Source organism: Protobothrops mucrosquamatus, unplaced genomic scaffold (assembly GCF_001527695.2).
Source record: "Protobothrops mucrosquamatus isolate PMUCROS unplaced genomic scaffold, P.Mucros_1.0 scaffold1331, whole genome shotgun sequence".
NCBI lineage: Eukaryota > Metazoa > Chordata > Lepidosauria > Squamata > Viperidae > Protobothrops > Protobothrops mucrosquamatus.
Genome location: NW_015387529.1, coordinates 287,721 through 303,975, shown reverse-complemented (window position 1 = coordinate 303,975; position 16,255 = coordinate 287,721). Strand labels below are relative to the sequence as shown.

The 16,255-nt window shown below is 38.0% G+C and overlaps 1 protein-coding gene across 1 annotated transcript in view; it reads left to right on the top strand.

Moving 5' to 3' along the window:
• DSCAM (DS cell adhesion molecule) overlaps nt 1–16,255 on the top strand; it is a gene marked incomplete at its 5' end in the record, with an annotated part of 259,601 nt that overhangs the window by 97,368 nt on the left and 145,978 nt on the right. Inside the window, 3 exons of the mRNA XM_029285138.1 lie at nt 7,291–7,437; nt 8,773–9,051; nt 10,289–10,564. Coding sequence (XP_029140971.1) covers nt 7,291–7,437; nt 8,773–9,051; nt 10,289–10,564 — 702 coding nt within the window. The remainder of the gene's footprint in view (nt 1–7,290; nt 7,438–8,772; nt 9,052–10,288; nt 10,565–16,255) is intronic.

The following is a 16,255-nucleotide window of genomic DNA, read 5'->3' as shown; positions in this document are numbered from 1 at the left end:
CGCTTTGAAGATGATAATCAACACCTTGAAGCGCACCCGGAAAGCCACCGGCAGCCAGTGCAGCTCGCGCAGTAACGGTGTTACATGGGAGCGACGAGTCCCTCCCAACACCGCCCGCGCGGCTGCATTCTGGACTAACTGGAGCCTCCGAGTGCTCCTCAAGGGGAGCCCCATGTAGAGAGCATTGCAGTAGTCCAGGTGGGAGGTGACAAGGGCATGGGTGACTGTGCGCAAGGCGTCCCGGTCCAGAAAAGGCCGCAACTGGTAGATCAGGCGTACCCGATAAAACGCCCCCCTGGTCACGGCCGCCAACTGGTCTTCCAGTGTCAGCCGTGAGTCAAGGAGGACCCCCAGATTGCGTACCCTCTCCGAGGGAGCCAAAATTTCGCCCCCTATAGTCAGCGACGGAGTCAGCTGACTATGCCGAGGCGCCGGCAGCCACAGCCACTCGGTCTTGGAAGGGTTGAACCTGAGTCTGTTCCTCCCCATCCAGACCCTTACGGCCTCCAGGCATCGGGCCATCACGTCAAGGGCATCATTGGGGTGGCCTGGGGTGGAAATGTACAGCTGAGTATCATCAGTGTACTGATGGAAGTCCACCCCGAAGCCACGGATGATCTCCCCCAGCGGCTTCACATAAATATTGAACAGAAGGGGAGAGAGGACCGACCCTTGTGGCACCCCACAAGTTAGGGGCCTTGGGGTCGACCTCTGTCCCCCTGCCAATACAGACTGCGTACGGTCGGTGAGGAAGGAGGAGAACCACTGCATGACAGTGCCTCCCACTCCCAACCCACCCAGACGCCGCAGCATGATACCGTGGTCCACGGTATCAAAAGCCGCTGAGAGGTCCAAAAGAACTAGGACAGAGGAATAACCCCTGTCCCGGGCCCTCCAGAGATCATTCACCAGCGTGACCAATGCCGTTTCCGTGCTGTATCCCGGCCTGAAGCCCGACTGGAGCGAGTCCAGATAGACTGTTTCCTCCAGGTGCCGAGGGAATTGCTGCGCAACCACACTCTCCACANGCCAATACATCTGGGTCCAGGGAAGGCTTCTTAAGGAGGGGCCTCACCACCGCCTCCTTTAAGGCCACGGGGAAGGCACCCTCCCGTAAAGAAGCGTTTATAATTCCCTGGAGCCAGGCTCGTGTACCCTCCCGGGCCGCCAGTACCAGCCAGGAGGGGCACGGATCCAGTAAACATGTGGTTGCATTCAGCCTCCCCACGTGACGTTGCGAGTTTGACACCCCCTGATCTAGAGGCAAAAAAAGAAGCTTTGATTTTGAAAAGTCTTGTGTAGTGATTGATAGAGGTAAGTTAAGAAACAGATTGTGTTATAGCAATTCAGGAGTGATTAAATGATTAAATATTCAAAAACTAAAACTCTTTTCCAAGATGAATAGCATAATATATCTTTCATCCATGTAGCTTTTTTGTCACTTTTTGAAATACAGCACTTAGAATTTCAATACTAGGATTTTCTCACATTTCTGTTTTTGATTACAATGTTTTTTGTTATGATGTTGGATTCTGAAGGCTTTACTTTATCAGGGTTGTTTATAGATATTTAATCCAGTACAATTGTGATCTGTATGAAAGTACTTCTCTTCAAGATACTCCATTCCATTCCCACTTCATTTATTTTTCATTGTTAGAAAAGAAAACCTGTTTTAGGTTTTCTCTTCTTCCTCACTCTTTTTAACTTTACAGCTCTACACACTTTGGGATTTATCTGAGCATGCGGGAGTGAGGCAGCACCTGGGAATTAATATTCTAAGAGCTGAATTTTCTATTAACATATATAAAGATTCTGTGGTATTGTTATTAATAGATAGATTTGTGATGACTATTTACCCGATAATCAAAATTAATGAAGTCAGGGATAGAAAGCATAGGTTTTCTAAAATAAACATTTTAGAAAACCTATGCCTTCTATCCCTGACAGACGCTCAAAGTGTGTTTTCATATTGTTCATTGCCATTGTTTTCCCAAATTAACTGCTATTTCAGTAGGTTTTTTTTTTTAAAAAATCTGTGTTTTCCTATGTTTGCTTTCTGGAATATGTAGTTAGAGAAACAGAAATTGAATAGGCTACTTGAGTAATTAGAATGATGTTACAGTGGGCTAACAAAGATAGTTAAGAGAGAGTGTTCCTTAGTTCTGTTCTATACGGTTATAATCAATTTGGGAATATGCTGTGTATATATTGCACTGGGTTGTTTTATGTCACTGCATGGGCAGTCAGATCTAACTATCTAGTTCTTCAAATAAAATCAATTTAGAGTATTTTATTAATAGGTAAGCATTTTGCAAAGTGTTCATTATTATAAATGGCCTTTGAGAAGTGCCTATGGACCCGGAGACGATAAGTACAACCACTTAAACTGATTTTATCTCTCAAAATAATCGGTTTGGCTCTGTGGAATGTTTAAAGACATATTGGGCAAGCCAGATATTAGACAAATACCATATATGAGACAACACTATTTTATTTTTGCAGGATAGATAGAAAACTGGTTAATATTCAAGAATACTTAATTACAAGTAGTACCTATTTATCATCCTTTTCTTTGCTAAAATGGGAAGGGGGCAATAAAGGTAGTCTTCGACTTACAATCACAATGGAGCCCAAAATTTGTTGTTAAGTGAGACATTTGTTAAGTGAGTCTTGTCCCATTTTATGACTTTTCTTGCCACAGTTGTTAAATGAATCACACTGCAGTTGATAAGTTAGTAATCCAGTTGTTAAGTGAATCTGCTTTCCCCATTGACTTGGCTTATCAGAAGGTCACAAAAGTTAATCACATGACCTTGTGACACAGCAATGGTCATAAATATGAACCAATTGCCAAGCATCTGAATTTTGATCATACGATTATGGGAATGCTGCAAAAGTTGTAACTCTGAAAAAACGTTCATTTTTCAGTGCCGTTTTAACTTTGAATGGTCACTAAATGAACTGTTGTAAGTTGAGGACTATATTTATGCATACAAAGCTTCTTATACATGTTTATGCATATATAAAGTTTATACAATAGTTTAATATATTTGTATTAGATTTATCCATAAGTGTTCAATGTATACAGCTCATTCATAAATCAAAAGTAACATAAAGTACCCTATTTCACACACAAGCATGCCACTTGCTTTGGAAAAGGTTTACTGACAAGTAGTGAGCAGTCTAATACAAAGGCAGGCATACTCAGTGAGGATCAAAGAGAGTGAGGCTTACTGGTTTACTCCAGAGTCAGATGGAGTATAGGTTCAGAGAAGCAAATATATTACATCACAGCCTAAGAATCAAATACAAGTTGATTAGTCAGCCAGTTCATGTGAATGGCTAAGAGTCTTGAATCAGAGCAAGAAGCAAAGATATGAGAAAGCAGACCCAAGGTTGTAGAGCAGACATGTCAAACTCGCGACGTCACATGACGTTGCCGGCAATGGGGTGGGCGCGGCTTCTGGATGACGCATCCAGCCCGTGAGCCAGCAGTTTGACACCCCTGTTGTAGAGTTTTTCTCCAATGACAGACCATTTGCTAGTGGCTGCTGTTTAATAGACCAGATGCAGGTGTGGTTCGCATTACAGGCTTTGGCCTGCTGGCTTCTTGAGGTTGCCAAGCAGAGTGCCTCTGCTCTTCAGAGCTGTGGTGCATGCTGGGACTAGGTGCTCTGCCAAAATTTGACCCCCTCATCACCTGATTATTATTGAGGTTCTTCTGAGTCAGCCCCAGATGGCTGATTGTCTACCAACTCTTCAGGCTGGCAGTTTCATGGATCTATTTACTGGATCTAACTCTTCAGGCTAAATCTCTAACTGTCATGCCCTAGGACACAAATTTTGACTCTGGAGAAGCTGGTCCAGTTCAACCCGTAGAATGCCAGCCAGAGAATTGAACCCATAGAATGAACCTATAGAGACACCAAGCCAGGAATCACCTCAGGTTGACCAAACACAGGGACCAGCAGAACAGTGGGACTTGATGGGTAAAGCTGAGAGCAGAGCAAAGATACTCAATGTGAGTCCTTGCCAAGGAAGGGAGTAACTATCTTAACTAAAGACAGTTGTCTCCAACCTGATTTATGATGGAGCTCTGACCATATTTCCCATAATCTGACCCATTGGAAACAATTGTCTGCTCTCTTGCTCTGGTGTGTGAATTTTTGTAAATTCTGCATGTGTAAAAATCCTGAAACTTTGGCCTGATTTGGCCTGAAACAGAGCCTGATTTGGCTTTATGAACTTCCAACATATTTTTTTTTTATTTCTCTTCTCTGTGTTCCGGGTGAGTGAAACTGCCCATACAAACTTCCTTTCCCAGGGATCCTGGATTTACATTAGATTCCTTGTCTACTGCTTCTTATTCATCTTTGAGTAAATTGCTTTTTTCACCTAGTAATTGTGTGTGAGAGTTTGAAAACTGAAAGAGGACATTACTCTGAGGAATCTAAACCCACATCAGGCCTTCAATGTACTGGCCATAAACATATCTTTTCAACATTGAGATAGATTTCATAGGAAAAGCACAGAGAATCCGTTTCGGTTGTCTTGATTGATATATAATTTTAAAAAATTGTTTGAAAACCTCAGTGTCAAATTAATAATGTCTTTTCCCCAATATTAGGATATCACAAACACATTTTTAATGAGGCATTATTCTTATTGTGTCTCCAACAATACAATAATTTATTCAGTTTTATTCAGTACAGTTCTCTTCTGAAGTGAATGCGGTCTGACTTGATTAGTATCAGAGCATCGGTTTCTTTATTCCATTGAAGGGAGACCTGAAATATTTTCTTGATCCTAAAGCAGAGAAAGAGAAACGAGAATCCACTAGCACTGCAACCATCTCTCTGGATTTGCTTATTGCAGCTTAACTCCAGATTCATTGCAACATTTTTAGGGCTGAGGCAATATCCAAGGAACTCTGGTTAATAAAAAGGGGGTGACTTTACCTCTATGAAGCACCTAATGGGCAGGACAAGAAGTAACGGATGGAACCTGATCAAGGAGAGACCCAAGCTAGAACTAAGGAAAAATTTCCTGACAATGAGGACAATTAATCCGTGGGAATGGTTTGCCTCCAGAAGTTGTGGGTGCTCCATCACTGGAGGTTTTCAAAAGACAAACATTTGTCCAGAATGGTAGAGGGTCTCCTGTTTGAGTAGAAGATTGGACTAGAAGACCTCGAAGGTTCCTTTCAAACCTATCATTCTATGTTCATTACCTTTTAATAGAAAAGCAAATAATCAAAAATATTGTCTTTTGTTTAGTACATCATAGTTGTAGTTCTATTTAAATATTTTGATAGAGACATTAAGACAGTTTTCCATTGTTCAGATAAAATTGGGATCTCTATTTTATTTTATTCCATTTAAATTTGCATTAAAAGGTTGACCAATTAAAAAGTATTTTTAAAGACTAATTGTGGACTTTTTTGTGTCATAAAATTTGGCAATCATTTCTCTTACTTTACATGTAACGGCGAGAGGGACCTCGGAGTCCTAGTGGACAATCACTTAAATATGAGCCAGCAGTGTGCTGCAGCTGCCAAAAAAGCCAACACAGTGCTAGGCTGCATTTTTTGCTTGAGCTCTCTCATGATTTTCTGCAAGTCTGGTATGAATATAAATTGGAGGGAGGGGGGGGAAATGAACTTACAATGAGCCAAATCATCCATTATTTGTTTCTTCCAAGAAGACTGGTGTCTGTGCATCAGAACTCCCAAATTTGTTGAAATCGGTACTTAAACTGGCAGAGTCATAATCAAACCTCGTCTGATAGACAGTCAGATTTTAGTTAGAGAAGTACATTAACAACAGAATGTGGAACATGGAATACAGGTTTCTAAAATTTAGATTATACAGCTTCTAATGCACAGATGTCCTTGTAAGTGCAACATTACACGCCATACAGCAAAACACTTAGCACTTTGGCTTTAAAAAGTTTAATTGCTGCAAGCAAGTAATTGTTATCCTTACAGGTTGCAGCTATGAAAGCTGTTATTGTACACTTGCCTTGGATTTGATAGGCTAATTGGTTTTTTTCCTACTTCCCATTTCTTTTGAGTTGACATTTTCTCTTTAGTATTTTAAAGACGGTTGAAAATTTTTACTGCTAGCTCAGGCAGATGGCACTACTTCAAACGTCTCTGCTCCTGCTTATAAGTCTGTTTAATGTGAATGCTTTTTTATTATTATGGTGATATCATTTTTATCAGATGAAATCTATATAAAATACATTGATTAGTCCTAGAATTGCCATAAGATTTATTGCTGGTTTTATTGTTATTTGTAATTTTATATTTTGCAGTACTTTGGTTATTACATTCGCAGATAAATATCAATCAAATATATCAGTCAGATGATGATATAAAAATAGAAAAAGAGGAAAAAGAAGCAGGTCAAATTCTTCTCACTCCTTTAGTCTTTCATGTGGTTTTGTTTGCTTACCAGCATCCTCTATGTGACAGAAACATCTGTTTCCATTAGGCCACCCTCATGTGCAATTTATGCACTTTCTTTTAAACTAACTTTTCTATTAAATTATCTTCATTCTCACAAGTGAAGAAGTCTGGGTATAGAAGTCTCAAATAATCTGGGGGGCACCAGGCCAGAGGCAGCAGCTTCATGGCCTTTCCAACATCTTTAATGTTTGCAGAGCTGCTTAAGGGATGGACTGTTCCATATAAGAAATCTGAATTTAAGCCATCTTTTAGGCAATAGTTTTTAGAAAAACTTCAGAAAGTTTATATGAATAAAATATCAACGAATGCCTTTGGATGCTACCACAAGCTATTTACAGAAAGGGTGGGACACAAATTATGTGTAAGGAATTCATCATTATGCAAGTTGGCTTTCCCCCATTTTTCTTTCACATTGCAATTTCTTTCCTTCCTTTCCTGAAACTATTTTATTACGCATATCATCATATGTAATTATGTGTATTAGTTCATATAATTAACAGGTTTTCCAGCTTTGTATTCAGAGGTAATATAAATATTGAAATGTTCTGTTTTACTTAAAATAGCTTGGCTGGGCCTGTGCTATCTATGATGAACACAGATTTAATGTTCATTGATTAATTTTACAATAAACTATTTACTTTGTTCCATTTCTTTTAGGAAAGACAGTTGAATTAGATAGCTGCTAATACAACAGTCTTTTAAAAATTGAACTGTCAACAATGGGTACCCTTGATACTTGTTAGTAAAATGTTCAGTTATACTAGATAAGAGAATACTAAAACTCTTGTATTTTAAAAATTGCATATTCTTATGTTGTTTAGGATCTAGATTTCTCATCACATCCACGGGAGCCTTGTATATTATAGATGTACAGAATGAAGATGGATTGTATAATTACCGATGTATCACTCGGCACAGATACACTGGGGAAACACGTCAGAGCAACAGTGCTAGACTTTTTGTATCAGGTATGCAATAGACATTTTCTGGAAAAAAAAACACTTTTATATATTAAGAATACATTTTGTGTGTACTGCTTTAATTTGTAGATGGATATGCTTAGTATATTTTGTGATACACTTTATTTGTGTATGTAATTTGTATTACATTATTTGTAAAACATGCCAGACACTAGGGGCAGAATAACAAACCACGGGTCTTCAGATTTCATCAGTCTCTATTTCTTATCACTCTCAGTCAGCAGAGTTAACAGTCAGGGCTGCTGTACCCAAAATGCATTGTGAAAGGATACAGATTTCGCTAGACCAGGGGTGTCAAACTGCCAGCTCACGGGCCGGATGTGTCATGCTGAAACCGCGCCCACCCCATTGCCGGCAATGGGAAAAAAAGTCGTGATACATCGCGACACATCACACGATGTTGCGAGTTTGACACCCCTGGGCTAGATTATCCTTCTCAAATCTGATAACCCCCACAACACCTTGAAATGCACTTGGAACCCTAGTGGGAGCCAGGGCAATTCTGAATTGATATCCCATGGGTGAATTTTGATGTATCCATTCTAGACCAATTAAAGGTTCTGAATGCTTTTCAAGAACAGCCCTTTGAAAAGCACAATGCAGTAATCCAAATGGAAAGGAACTAAGGCATGAGTGATTATAAGCAAAGCCTTTCAACCCAGGAATAAGCACAACTGGCACACAAAATGAATTTATACAAAAACCTCCATACTGTAAGGATAATATCATCAGGATATTAATGACTCTATGGCAGAAATTCATCACTGATATTTCCCCAGTATTTTCATTTAATTGTTAAGAGAGCAAAACAAGAGGAAAACCTATAGCACTTCTGTGATAATATTTTTCTGGCTATTACCTTCTACACATGAGCAGAGACAATCCAATACTCTGATCTAGCATAGCTATTTTAAAAAATAATAGAACAGATACAATCAACTCTAGAAAACCAATGATAACTTATTTAATGGATATCTGTAGTACGGAATGAAAATTAGTAGAAATGTTTTTACAAGCACTCATTTTATCAAGCTTATTCATATTTTAATTCTTTACCGTGGGTAGATGGGGAATGATTGAATAGAAATGTTGTGGTCCTGCTTCTTCTCCTCCAATGCACTGGCACTAACTAAATATTGATTAAAATCAATATTCATTATTCTGACGGCTTCCAAGTGAGCTGGCCAACATGGAATTTGAGAGTTACAGTGCCAATACACCTGGATGGCAGCAGATTAAAAAAAAATGGATTTCCTATATGTTCACATAGATCAATCAGTTAATTCTATTGGACATCTAAGATGTAACTACTCTGCTTTCCAGACCCAGCAAACTCGGCTCCATCTATTCTGGATGGGTTTGAACATCGTAAAGCCATGGCAGGACAGCAAGTGGAGCTGCCTTGCAAAGCATCTGGACACCCAGCACCAAAATATCGCTGGCTGAAGGACAATGTTCCCTGGGAACCTGATAGCCGATTCCGGCCAATGGTGACAGGCCTTCTGATAGAAAATACGCGTCCATCAGACTCAGGCAACTATGTGTGTGAAGTCTGGAACAGTTATGGTACAGCTGAAGTGATAGGCCGTTTGCATGTAAAACGTAAGTGTCTTCAGATTATTAGAATGCAATCATAATTCTCTTTAATGGAGTCACACCTGAAAGCATATGCTGCACTTATGTAGGCTCCCTGAATGACCAAGAACTTTCTATAGCTTCTTTGTTCTGAATTGTGTGGAGAACCTATATAGCAGATGCTCAGGGCACACATTTGCCTTCTAGTATTAAAGACATTTTCTACATAGCCCTCTTATAATATTTTTCATAAAGTATTTCAAATAGTTTATAAGAGCCTTTTAATTAGTTGCCTTCACTATGCAAAACTTCTGTGTTCATATAACACCACCTACCTACACTTTGTTATAACCAAACATTTGCCTATATAAAGAAAACAACTACTTTCATTATCTCCATTTCCAAACAGGAATATGGGGTTTGTGATAGATAGTATGTTTGTTTCAGACAGAGATTCATAGACCTTGCTAGCTCATTAAGAAGGCACAAAGGTTTGAATGTTAAAATTATCCTTGCATGATCTGCACATGAGTAAGATTATTAATATTTGCTTCTTTTAAAATATGTGATTTCTCCCAACTACAGTATCTAAAACCAGCCCCGAGATATCTGGTAAAAAAAACTAACTCAAGAACCGCCGAGCATGCTCAAAATAAAACCATGATTATACTCCACACAAGAGTATATTTCTGCATATGACTAATAAGATAGGCAAAAAGAAGAAGATTCTACAAACTAAAAATAGAGCAGCCATTTTCTGGGCTGTATCTTAATGCTCCATTGGCGGTAGGAGTTAGTTTTAAATATTTATTTGGTGCAGTGTGATTCTGTCTGGTTATCTTTATTAGGTTTTAGCTTAAATTCCATGACAGAATGGAGCAACCATTTCTGGTATTCATAAGAGGGGGAGAGGTGGCAATTCAAAGTCATTTCTTCTGAATCTGTGGCTGTAAATGTATAGATTTATGTATGCCATGCAGCTTGTTTTCTTTGTTATTCTCAATAATGTTGCTTTAAAAGTCACCTGTTGCCAATTTAGCTTACTCATGTGGTTAAGACTTGTCATGCTGCCATTTTCCTATAGAAGCCTAATTTGACCTACCATTACATCTTTCTGATGTAGAACATTGCTATTTTTTTTTTAAAAAAAGATTCCTTTCTTTCTTTTATAGCCTGTGTTGGTATTCAGTGAGTTAAACATTACTCTTTTGGTTTGCTCATTAGTGACCAAAATAAAATGACTGAATTTGATGCCTTCTTCCAGAGCCTCTAAAAGCCACCATCAGTCCTCGGAAAGTTAAGAGCAGTGTTGGCAGTCGAGTGTCCTTGTCCTGTAGTGTGTCTGGAACAGACGATCATGAACTCTTCTGGTATCGAAATGGAGAAATCATCAATACTGGCAATAATGTGAGAATCATTGGGGTCAATCATGAGACTCTTATTATGGACGGCATGTCCAAAAGTGATGGCGGAGCATACCAGTGTTTTGTACGCAAAGACAAGATGTCTGCACAAGACTATGTTCAAGTGGTGCTAGAAGGTCAGTCATTATTTTATGTATGTAAACAGTTAAAGTTAATTCAGGTCTGTCCTTTTCACAGTTTTCAAAAGACATCTTGAAATAATGTACATATATTTTAATAAAATATAAAATAGTTTTAAAGTATAAATTTCAAAAATATTTATTCAAAACATACAATTGTAGCACTCAGAAGAAAGGCCTTTTAAGAGATGTCTGAAACATGTCAAAGCTGATATGAGTTGAAATAGTGTCCGGACCGTGGCAGTGCATAGGTTACGGTATCATAGCCTACAGTTTCCTGGAATTCTTATTTCCTTATAAAATAAACTTCTTTTTCTACATCAAGTTGTTGATGTTTTTTTTTTTTTACTTTTTTATAAACTTTTTTTAACTGTTCTATAGAGGAATTATTGAGCCTGTCACCTGTACTTCGATAACTATCTGGTTTGATACAGCAACTACACAAGATAGGTATAGATTCCACCGGATAGTTAGAGCTACAGAAAAAACAATTGCAACCAGCCTGCCTTCCATTGAGGACCTGAATATTGTGCAAGTCAAAAGGAGGGCTGAGGAAATATCTACAGACCTCTCATATTCTGGACATTTCAACTCCTGTCTATTTACCCATGTTGTATGGTTGTAGTATTATTATCCTTCTCATCTTCTCAACTACCCCCTCTTATTGGTATCATATTATGATTATTATTACTCTGTTGCTTTGCATGTACATTGAGAGCTTCAGCACTTGAGACAAATTCCTTGTGTATCTAATCACATGTGGCCAAATAAAGCTATCCTATCCTATCCTATCCTATCCTATCCTATCCTATCCTATCCTATCCTATCCTATCCTATCCTATCCCATCCCATCCCATCCCATCCCATGTTATAGGGAAACAGAAAGTGCTGTTTTCCTATTTCTTTTCTTTGTTTTGCTTATGGGGTTTCTTATATTACTCTGCAGTTCTCTTGCCTTGTCGTATATCATGAGGAATTCCGTTTATATTGCCAGGGAGGTTGCAGGCTGCTGGATCAAACCAGTAAAAGATAAGACACTTGTATGTGCCCACCTTGTAACTAAGGTTAAATGATAGAAACCTTCATTCCATCCAATTTATTAAAATGTGTTTGGGTTTATGTTTGTTTGTTTTTGCTTTTTCCTCTCATTTGAAAAAGTGAAGTGAGCTGATTACATTTTGACTGATCATGTCTTGGGAACAAACAGTAGTTCAACTAGTTAAGATAATACCACCTGCCAAGGATGAAGTCTGGATAAAGGGTTTTGATCATCATTTTAAAAATGATGATCCAATTATATTATTTTGTGTTCTGTTTTAAATAGTCAGATAAACTTTCAAGGTAGAATGGATGGATAGTTGAGAAAATGACCAAATGAAAAAAAAGTTTGCTGATTTATTTATTTCACATTAGTTTTATACCCAAGATCTTTGATGGGGAATGACAGATAGACCAAAACAATCTCTTGCAGATTCTCAGTAGCTTGGTGCCAGCTCCCTAATACAAGAAATCACAATTCAGCAATTATATAATGATAGAAAGAATTACTGTCTTTGCTGATTATAGCCATATTCTATATGCGAATGGCAATGTAGTATGGAATAGATTGACAGAGTGCTGTAAAAGATTAGTGCCAATATGATAAGCCAACTAAGGTCAGTACCAACCAAATTTCTCTTCTCTAGATATTGTGGTTGCCTTCTTCTACTATTCCCTATTCAATTATATCTTGAAAAGAAAACCATCATCTTCCTAGCATTATTCCTGCAGGTACCCCTTTTCAAAACAGCTGTTGTCTTTATGTTCATCTCCAGGTGACTTCTTAGATGCTGTTCATAATTATTTAGTAGTAAGACCAACAACTATTTGTACAGAATTTGACAAATCAGGGTAACAATAACATGACAATTCATTAGTATCTATCCTTCAGAAACAAATTCTTGAATGCTATTTGTAATGCTTTTGAACAACCACCTTTTGACCCTATTAATAAATGTGTCCACTGCGTAAGAAGAAAAAAGTCCACACATGCTCTGCACATTTCATCCCAGGCATTATTTGAAACCATCGCAATCACCGAAAATTGCTGACACCATGTTCCCCCTAATAATCATGTGAAGAAAATAACAAATTTGTTTAGTGCTAATGAGGCTATAGTGCAAACACGGCATGAAAACTAATTTCAGAATAGTCACAGAAAAGACAGGAGATTACCTGTGTGGACCTAGTTACCTTGGCAACCATCTCCCATGACTAAGAAAGCCTTAAAGAGCATATTGATAATCTTTAATGATGTTGAGAGAGTGCAGGTTATCAGAGTACAACAGCAGGGGAGATTTCTAAGACATAGGTCTCCCTGGGAAAATAATGTCTGCTTTCATCTGCAAAAAGCCTGTCACTTGTATATATATATATATATATAAAAAGTGGAGAGCAAAGGAGCAGAGGGAGCACATTCTCTGATTTATTAGCTGTGTGTCAATTTCTCTTCAGGATAAAAAGCCTGTAGTGGTTTGTCTTCTGGGAAATGACAGTGCTAATGCACAGGGAAAGGATGGGAAGGGTTTGAGAAGAGGTGGAAGTCTCAGGCATGCAGCCCTTTTGGTCAAACATTTCCTCACTTATTCAGATAAGATTAAAAACTGGGAGTGCTACAGAAAAATAATTAATGGTTTGCTATAGAGTACTGAATGCCCCAGTTGACATCTTTATAGGTTTCATGCAGAAAATATTAGAATTCTGGAATCCCTTGTGAATCATGCGGCAATATAGAAGGGAAACTGTCACTGGCTTTCCCACCCTTGCCTGGATGTTCATTAAATGGCACTTACAGCTGAAAAACATTTCAGTGTGGCAAGATCTCTATGCCTGCTCTTAAACCAAGACAAAAAAAAAAAAAGAAAGTATAAGCACTTCCAATGATCCAGTCATTATTGCAGATCTGAGCTTGCAAAAAGTTTCATGCAAGGAGTGTGTATAAAGCACACCTTGAACTTGTTATATATGTTGTGACTGCTCATCTGTATTATACTTTTGATAGAATTAAACTGCAATTCCCATTGGAACAAAATGGTACAGTATTTTGAGAGCATTAGCTATTAGCAGTAGTAATAATAATGGTCATAGTGGTAATTTTAGTGATCCCCACAGAAATTTTAATGTATGAATCTGTCCTAATTCATTGTAATTATGGTTACAGTGAAAACCAAGCTTAGCCCATATGCAATTATTAATAAGGTCCTTTTTGCAGATTGTGAGCAATATTTGGCATGAGCTTTATGCATTCTTGGCCCTGGATTATTTTTAAATCTCCCTAAATATTGTGCTACCTAAAAGAGATAATATGAAATTATTCATTTATTAATTCCTTGTTAACATTATAATTCAAAGTTTCTGAAATACTTTTTTTTAAAATTTGAAAATATTTTTTTCACAATAAGCCAAAGAATCAAAATAGAGCAGGTCTTCTAGTCCAGCCCCTTGCTCAAGTAAGAGAACCCTATATCATTTCAGACAAGTGGTTCTCCAGTCTCTTCTTAAAAACCTTGAGTGATGAAGCATCCATAACGTCTGAAGGCAAGCTGTTCCATTGGTTAATAATCCTCACTATTAGAAAGTTTCTCCTTAATTCCGGGTTGCTTCGCTCCTTGATTAGTTTCCATCCATTGTTTCTTGTCTTGCCTTCTGGTGATTTGGAAAATAAATTGACCCTCTCCTCCTTATGGCATTCTCTCAAATATTGGAATACTGCTATCATGTCCCTCCTAGTCTTTCTTTTCTCTAAACTGGCCATTCCCAAATCCTGCAACTGTTCTTCATATGTTTTAGTCTCCAGGCCTTTAATCATCTTAATTGCTCTTCTTTGCACTTTTTCCCCCAAGTCTCAACATCTTTTTAGTAATTTGATGACCAAAAATGGTTACAGTATTCCAGATGTGGCCTTACTATGGTTTTATAAAGCAGTACTAATACTTCATGTGATTTGATTCTATGCGTCTGTTTATACAACCAAGGATTGTATTAGCTTTTTTGGCTGCTGCCGCACACTGCTGACTCATGTTTAAGTGATTGTCTACTAGGACTCCAAGGTCCCTCTCGCAGTTACTGTACTTGTACCTTTGGTTTTTTCCTGCCCACATTAAATATCATTTTGTTGGATAGGGCCCATTGTTCAAGTCTGTCAAGATCTTTTTTGGATTCTGAGCTTGTCTTCTGGAGTGTTGGCTATTCCTGCCAGCTTAGTGTCATCTATTCCCTCATCTAAGTCATTTATGAAGATATTAAAGAGTACCGGGCCTAAGACAGAACCTTGTGGTACCCCACTGCTTACCAGTGTAGTATCATTAAGGACTACTCATTGAGTACAGTTTGTCAGCCAGTTACAAATCCATATGGTGGTGATGTTGTCTATCCCACATTTTTCTATCTTACCAAGAAATAGATTGTGATCTACTTTATCAAGCACCTTGCTGAAGTCTAAATATACTATGTCCACAGAATTTCGCTGCTCTAATTTAGTCACTTTGTTGAAGAATGAAATAAGATTGGTTTGACATGATCTGTTTTTAACAAACCTGTGCTGGCTACTAGTTATAACTTTATTTGTTTCTAGATGTTCACAGATCTGTACACAAAGGGTTGCCTTCTTTCTAAAACACTGATCGACATGGTGGTATAAATAGCAGTGCAAACAGAATTTTAGCAAACTCTTGCAAATAGAATTTGTTCATATCTCATAATAATCTTTTACCCCTAAAGAATATGTGGCTATAATTATCATGAAAAAAGGAATCATGAGCTGGTCAACATGAGTTTTATTCTTTTGTTTGGAATGTCGCAGGAGGGGAAAATATCAAAGGTTTCCTTAAAATAACTAAACCAGTCCTAATTCCTAAATGCTGATGTGTCATCTATCTTTACTTCAGATAGGTTAGAGGTGTGTGTTTGATTGACAGGTGTTGCATACTAGATTCAATAAGAGAACACTGCAACTTTATATATTTACGTACACATGCCTGTTTAGATTAATGTCAGGGGTTAGAGCTCACAACTTTCTTGTAAGCCAATCACACATTGGTGCTAGTGGGAATTAAACAAGTTACGTTTGGGTGGAATTTTCATTTCATTTTACTGATTCATTGATTTTCAAAATTTCTCCATCAAGGACTGAAAATAGAAAATATGAGAAAGGCCATTTTAGCCATTAAATCCAGCCAGGGGCTCAGTGCATAAATACAAATTAAGCTATTTGAAAACAGCAAACACATGAAATGAAGAAGGGTTGCTATCAAAGTGCTACCATGATTAGCAAGTCCTTTAGATCCTTTTTTTTTGTCCGCATCTGAAAACAGGAATTTCTGATATTTTCTGCACTTCACCCTTCTCCAGGATTCTTCAAAGATAATATATAAAAATATATCATATTCATCAATATGTTCCTCAGTATTCCTGATGCAGTTCTTCTGTCCCCAAAGAATTTATTTATTTATTTATTATTAATTGTATTTATATCCCGCCCTTCTCCTTTCGGACTCAGGGCGGCTGACAAATGATAAAAAGCTAACATATTACACCTAGTTAAAATTTGATTAAAATGAAATATTTGAGAATGTCAAATTTAAAAGTAATTAAAACCCCTATAAAATCCCCTAGGCCAGTCCCGCTTGCTGGAACAACCACGTCTTGAGG